The sequence below is a fragment of the Cariama cristata genome, unplaced genomic scaffold, assembly GCF_000690535.1.
Source record: "Cariama cristata isolate BGI_N322 unplaced genomic scaffold, ASM69053v1 scaffold10889, whole genome shotgun sequence".
Taxonomy (NCBI): domain Eukaryota; kingdom Metazoa; phylum Chordata; class Aves; order Cariamiformes; family Cariamidae; genus Cariama; species Cariama cristata.
Window position 1 is genome coordinate 17,322 of NW_009635255.1, and position 7,442 is coordinate 24,763.

General features: G+C 42.9%; 1 protein-coding gene across 1 annotated transcript; it reads left to right on the forward strand.

Annotated features, from left to right (window-relative positions):
- Positions 1 to 5,197: 5,197 nt before the first annotated feature.
- CHST11 (carbohydrate (chondroitin 4) sulfotransferase 11) lies at positions 5,198 to 6,632 on the forward strand (the record flags this gene model as incomplete). The annotated part of the gene is made up of 1 exon (XM_009707465.1): positions 5,198 to 6,632. A coding segment is annotated over one exon (849 nt), but the record flags the coding sequence as incomplete, so codon positions are not given.
- Between the last annotated feature and the right edge of the window lie 810 nt (positions 6,633 to 7,442).

A 7,442-nucleotide genomic window follows, 5' to 3' on the forward strand; every position in this document is an offset into this window, starting at 1 on the left:
GAAACCAAACCTCCAAACACAAGCGTAAATAAAGGATTGAAGGCAAAGTCTTCGTTAACGCAAAACTGAAGACAAAAAGCAGTTTAGCAGGGCATGGGACTGCAGACCCCATTCACAATATTAATCCTCCTTATTCCACTCTAATTTGGATGATTTTACCCTTTAGTCTGCCATGCCCAATGTCGTGTTAGCACTCCCAACATAGGCTGGTTGTGAGCCTGGTTACAGTAACGTGCAGAACTAGCAGCAGCCGCAGGCAGTGCAATAGAAATAAATAAAACGTTACCTTATAAGTGTGGGGGATACTTCTTTGCACGCTAATTTTTTAATTTACTTAATGTTTTTTCTGAGTGACACTTAGGTATTTCCATCCTTCTATTTAAAAAAGTGCTTTCAGTGCAGGTACCCATGAATTGGATTGATCTCTGCTCTTAGTTTCCAGCACACTACTATATTAAAAAAAAAAAATTAAAAAAATTTTAAAATGTCATGTCTTTAAATCTGAACTTGCTGCTTGGCCATCAAGCTTGGAAAGGCCCTCAAAGATTATTTTATCCTGCTGTGCCTAAGTAACCAGAGGAAAATACCTCCCATGTCATTACTGTGGTTTACCTTGAATAACCTTTGCATGTGGTGGGTTGATGATTGTCAGTTGGTCAGCATATCTCTTTCTGGTCAATGTGTTCTGTGGTGCACTACACTCAAAGCCCTCCCACCCCCCTGCTACACCGTACAGAAGACATCCACGTCAGCAGAGTGTACTGGACTTAGCTTCTCTCTCTCATTTTTAGTTTGGAACTGATGGAGATGAGAAGCTTCTGGGATCAGAGTGTCCCCAGACTGCTTTTTTTTTTTGGCCTTCTTTTAAACGCCGCAGAGCTTGGGAGTCTCCTGCTGCTCATGTTGCCTCTCTGTTCAACTCGGTTGCTGCATCAGAAAAGGAAGAAAAACTTTGATCTTGACATGCCCTTCTTCTCTGTTCCCCTTCACAACTTCTGCAGGAAAAAAGACCCGTCATCAGGTGCATCTATGGTGTTGTCAGTCCTTTGAGGGAAGAATGGATGTTTTAGTCAGATGTCTTCCCAAAAACTTTAATGCTTAGCTGAAGTCCAAGTTGAACTGTCAGAGGACAGACTGGTTTTATCAGTGTCCCGATGCTGCTTTCAGGGTAACCTGCACACACACTTCAAAGGGCCCTCTCCCAAAATGGGGTGGATTTAGGCCATCACTTATTGTGGCTTCTTGAACTGAGGGATTGGCGGGCACCTCTGGTAATGACCATAGATGCAGCAATCGGTGACCAGGCAGCAGCTGCGCTCTCACAACTCTGCTGTAGCCACATCTATAACAGCTCTGGGGGAAGACCGTCCGTGGCCCTAACTGTGTCACTTGCCCTTCACCATCCATGGGTTTAAAGATACCTGTCCCTTGGATCTTCTCTCTCTGGCTGCTTAAATCTGTAGGGTGTACTTTCCTTGTTAGTTGTGAGCAAATTTTCACTGGCCAAGAGGACCTCTGGTTTAAATGAATGCGGTTCCAGTCTCGTGTAATCTTACTCTTTTCCCAGTTCCCCTCACCAGCTTCAGAAGTGAAATTATTATGTATGTAGCTTAAAAGCCCTGCCAGTAACTTAAAATGAGGAGGAACCATATTAACGTTGGATAGCTCAGTGTTAATATATAATTTCAAAACATCAAATTGAAAAACTCTGTTATGATTACCTCACATGGTGCCATAGGCTCTGGGGACCATGGAGCATGTCCTCTATGGTTTGCAGCATACAAGGAAGAGTTTGATGGTTCTGCAGGAGCTCCGTTAAAGGCTCTTCGGTGCCTTACCTGACTTTTCACAAGTGCAGTGCAAGTGTGGCTTTCATATCGCCCACTCCTTCAGGCGAGAGGGCTCTTACCATTAAACCTCAGGGAGAGCCTGCGCGACTCTTTGCTTCTCTGGGGGAAGCAGGTAGGTCAGCTCTTCCAGGGTGCATCGGGTGGGTTAGCTGCGGGAGAAAATGGGTTTTGATACAGTTGGCGTTGTTCTAGGACAGTCACTAAAATGGCCTTTTTTTTCAGTAAGCTGAAATCAATAGGCAAAAAAAACCCCAAAAGGAAGTAGAACTTTCAAAACTGTGTTTCCTACATGGTCCTTCAGCCATCAACCATACCAAATGGTACTGTAATTTAGGAGAACAGGGTAATACCCTGTTAGTGTTACCTTGGTATTTAATATGTGTTCTGTGTGCCACCAGACAGGCCAAAGCACATGTAGAGCTGACCCTGGGGTGTTGATATATACTTAGTAAATGTAGCTGACCAAACTTGTATTTCTTCCATGTTAAAAAGAGTAGGAGACAAATACCACTTCAAAATGCACAAGTATCATCTTTTAAGTGAATTTAATGTAGTACAATCTCATTTGCAATTACAAATACTAAGGCTGCCTTTTTCGCCTTACTCCAAATGCCTGAAAATCTCATTAATGTTAATGTACGGGGAAGAAGTGCTTAGCCTATTGATGTAGGAATGAAATCAGGAGCAAAGCAGAGCTCTACAAAGATTCATCTGCAGATTACAGTCTGAAGCAACCATTAGATTATAAAATCTGACCTTCTATCTAATACAGGCTGTAGAATTTCATCCACTTAATTCTGTTTTTATCCCATGAACAGCTCCAGGAAAGCAAGTACAGTGCATTAACATATTGTAATGTAGCAATATATTTGGGCATTTCTTTTTTTTTTTACCCTAAAACCAGAGGCAAACAGCAGTACTGTGCTATATGATACTGATGAAAATCTGCAGCAGAGATTTCAGCATTTTGTCTGTCTGCAGAGGAGAATTTGTATGTCTGTGTGTTTGCGTAGGATTTTGTTTAGTTCTTTGAAAATTATTCACTGGTAACTCTAACCGGTATACAGCTGACCATTAGTTCTGTTTCTCTCTGAGGACAGCATAAGTTGAAATAAGGATTTAATTTTATTTTTTTTTAACAGAAAAAGTAATTTTCTTCAAAAATCTGTGTGGTCTTTGACAACTGCTTTCTAACATCTTATTTTGGAAACTCCCTGCCAGTCAGTTTTCTTAGGAAACATGAAGCACTTTCACATCTGGCTTCTCATCTCGTTGACTATAACACAAATCTGCCCTTGAAGTGCACCTGGGAGGTATTCAGGGGGATACCACACACGCACAAAAGATGAGCCAAGCTGTCTAAAGGAGCTGCACTGGGCTATTGCATGTTTTAACCATTAGCCAACATTTTACTGAATAAAGGGGCTAAAGAGGTGAGATGAGGAAGGTATTAAGGAATTCAGAGGAGAAGTGCTGGGTGGCACTGAACAAAATACAAGGTCCCAAGCTTGGCAGAAGAATACTGTCCTGAAGGAAAAATTCTCCTGCCCAAGTTTGAGGTGCACCAGCCCCTTGGTGTTGCCCATCCCACGAGATCATTCCTCTGCAACCCCCCGCAGCTCAGAGGGAAGGAGAGTCTCTGCTGTTCACATGTTGCAAAAACTTTTGCTGCCACTTGGGTGGGTGAAACCTGGGCTCTGAGGGCTTGTCTGTAACAATGCAATTTCTGTTTCCTTTCCCTCCAAAGTTCAGAAATCCTACAACTGGCTTGGTCCCGTCTTGGGTTTTGGTTTGACTTTTGCCTCTAAAGTGCATTTGGATCCTGTTCTTTGAGGGTTTTTTAATATGAGTTATGGCTAACTAGTACTGAAAGCAGAGATTTGACCCATGACTGCAGGATCTGTAGGTTCAGTATGAACCCCCAAGCTGGGGCAAAACCATTTGCCGAGGGAGTTATACTGATGAGGAAGAAGACCCCTATAACCAAAGGCACCTCCATAGCAGATATATACTACATTGCCTCAACTGTTTCATTGCAGTGACCTGTGATTTATGTTAACCTGACTAGAAGGTACCAGATAAACCCTTTTGAAAAACTGAGCGTACAAGAATGAATCTCAGACCTCCTCATGTATCAAATAGGAAGGTCAATACTTGCCTTAATACTTGGCTTTGAGGCTAAACTAATTATGGAGCATAAGACTCTGAAATCCACAGGTAAGTGGTGTTAAGTAAATGTAAATAACATTATCAAAACCTTCCCCCTGTTGCTTTGATGCAATTTATTCAGAATATGTAAAAAGGCATTTGTAGCAGTGAGGCTGGGGCTGCACAGCAAAACAGCATGCCATGCAGAGACACCTCAGGTGGCTCTGAATAACCAAACACAGGAGCCCTGCGTTGACACGGTCCTTTGCTTGGGCTAATATTCCCCGTTGCCCAGGCGAGCTCATTACCTACCTTAGCAGAAGCTCTTGCTGTTGTCGCTGGACACAGTCTGGGCAGGAGGTGGCTGGTGGCGAGACAGGGGCCATCTCTGCGCAACTGCCATGTGGGTCCCCCCAAGACAGATTACAATCTCTCCAAAGCATCCAGTAGCAGTAATAGGAGAAAGTTAGGGCACTATTAAAAAAATAGTGAAGGGCTATGGATGAACGTAGTGCTGTGTTAGAAGGCCACGCAATCTTTCCTTCTCTGTCAATATGGCCTTAGTAGAGAGGCAAATGAATATTCTCCCCGCTCCTCAAGAAATCACGTCTGAGTGAATGTTCCCCTTGGGGAGTAGCAGGAATCTCCAAGAGCTTCTTTTCTTCCGCCAAAGTCATAACCAAGAAACAAGCCACAATTATTAAATTCTCTAGCATAAAAGGCATCAGCAACAAGAGCGCATACTATTTCCATTTTGACAAATTTTCCAACTCTGGTGTCTTCCTACTCCATCTCAGCAGCAAAAGGTCAGACAGGGTCCAGCACTGCTGTAGCTGTGGGATGGACTGCAGAGTGGAGGGGAGATCTGTTTTCCAGGACTAAGAAAAGCAGTGACCACATCTCAGGATGGGGGTGCTGTAATACACTTGCCACCAAACTGGGCCAGTGCTCATGCTCCTTTGTATTAGCTTCAGAGCAAAGCCCTGGGCACTTTGTGAACAGCATTTAGGCAGCACGTATCAAGTTTGGAGACAAAAAGAGTTTATTTTCTAGCATAGGAACAGTTTTAATCAGCCATATACTGAACTGTTCTATACAGGCAGTAATCTACTTTTCTTTGAATTGTATAATAAGCAAAAAGGCAGTAAGAGAGAGTTTCCCAGCCTCTTGACTTACTGGTGCCTGTGCTTTCTTTGCAGTTGTCCAACACAGCAATCCTTCATCAAATTAGACGAGACCAGGTGACAGACACATGCCGAGCAAACAGTGTATCTAGCAGGAAGCGCCGCGTGCTGACGCCCAATGATCTCAAACACCTGGTTGTGGATGAAGATCATGAAATGATCTATTGTTATGTTCCCAAAGTGGCCTGCACAAACTGGAAGAGAGTCATGATGGTTTTGACGGGAAGAGGCAAGTACAGCGATCCAATGGAAATCCCAGCCAATGAAGCCCATGTGTCATCGAACCTGAAGACCCTCAACCAGTACAGTATCCCAGAGATCAATCACCGCTTGAAAAACTACATGAAGTTCCTCTTCGTTCGTGAGCCTTTTGAGAGACTGGTGTCAGCCTACAGGAACAAGTTCACCCAGAAGTACAACACTTCCTTCCACAAGCGATACGGCACCAAAATCGTGAGGCGCCAGAGGAAAAACGCGACCCAGGAAGCTCTGCGTAAAGGCGATGATGTGAAATTTGAAGAGTTTGTGGCGTACCTCATCGACCCGCACACCCAAAGAGAAGAGCCCTTCAACGAGCACTGGCAGACTGTGTACTCCCTCTGCCACCCTTGCCACATCCACTACGACCTCATAGGAAAATACGAAACACTCGAAGAGGATTCCAATTATGTTCTCCAACTGGCAGGAGTAGGCAACTACCTGAAGTTCCCCACCTATGCAAAGTCTACGAGAACTACTGATGAAATGACCACAGAGTTCTTCCAGAACATCAGCTCCGAGCACCAAACGCAGCTGTATGAAGTCTACAAACTTGATTTTTTAATGTTCAATTACTCAGTGCCAAGCTACCTGAAATTGGAATGAGGGATGGGTTGGGGGGAGAGAGGGGAGAGAAAGCCTGTTTTATTTAAGATTTTTATTTGTCATAATAAATATGGAGAATGGGTTATTTTGTAAATTAATATTTTCTTTTTTTGAATGATGCTGCGAGCAGCACAGTCAAAATTATTTAAATCAACTGTAAGAAAGGACAGCTCTCTTTGCAGGGTAACAGAATTGTGATGATCTAGCTGTAGAAATGAATAATACTGCTACACTGTTTAAAAAAATGTTAATTGTGTTCTGGTGAATTTCATTGATCTTGCATTCCTCCAATTCTAATTAATGTTATTTATACTTATTTAAAACATGGTCTCTTAGGTGTCACTTCAGCAGCAGAGATAAGGTAACATTTGGACAAAAGGAGTCTGGTTTTGTGCTTTCCTGAGTTGAGCTTGTCTCTGGGTAGTAATATTCTTCCATTAGCCATTGATGCCGGTAAATACGGGAATGGTTCTCGATACCACACGCTTTGAGAAGAGTGGTGGAAATAATTTCTTCAGAGAGTGATGTTGCAGTCAAGCATACTAAAAAAAAAAAATCTCTCTAGCCCCGAAAAGAAAAACAGATTTTTATAGGTTCCTGATATCTAAAACCCACGACTGAAAGAAGTGTGAATGTATTTCTTGGGAAGAGAAACCTTGAACTTTCTCTAAGTCTGCACTTAATGAGTTTATCAAGAATAAGACCTGTCCCATTACCTCTTAATTTGAAACCTACCAGCCCAAACAAATGCAGGTTTGCCGATGGTCCATCAGAAAAAATCAGCATTTTGAAAGTGACTGTAGAGATTTTTGAATCCCCAAAGCAATTGGCATTGACTTAATTCATAGCCAGGATGAGGCTGGGGGGAGCTCCGTCCTCTGCAAGTCATGCCTCCCTAACTGATCTTACGGTGGACAACCAGAATTGTCTCAAAAGACACCACTTATGATACATTGCTATAAAGGACGTGGGCATGTCGTTTGAAAAGTCAGAAAGTCATCTTCATGTTGCTCTCTAAGCATGGGAGGCAATAAAAAAGGTCTCATCTTCCTACATGCTGGTTTCATGGCTTTTTCCTAGGGGGAAGAGGGAGTCTTCTTTTTTCAGTTGATGCCTAAATACTGTTGACAGGGATGTTTCTAAGTTCCAGTGGGTTAGTATTTCATCTGAATCAGCTCTAGTGTGAGACCATGACCTTTTTACTTAAGTTGAATAGCTCGGTAGTGGTTGTTTTGTGTGTAACAGCTTGGTGGGATGGCAGGATGTACCAGGCGTAGCTTACCGAGCAATTGTTTTGGGCAAGCAAGTAGTAATCTATTCATGGCAAATAAATGATGTTAAATGGGATTTCAGTGTGACTCTATTAGCAAGCTGGTGTGCAGAAGTACAGACTTCT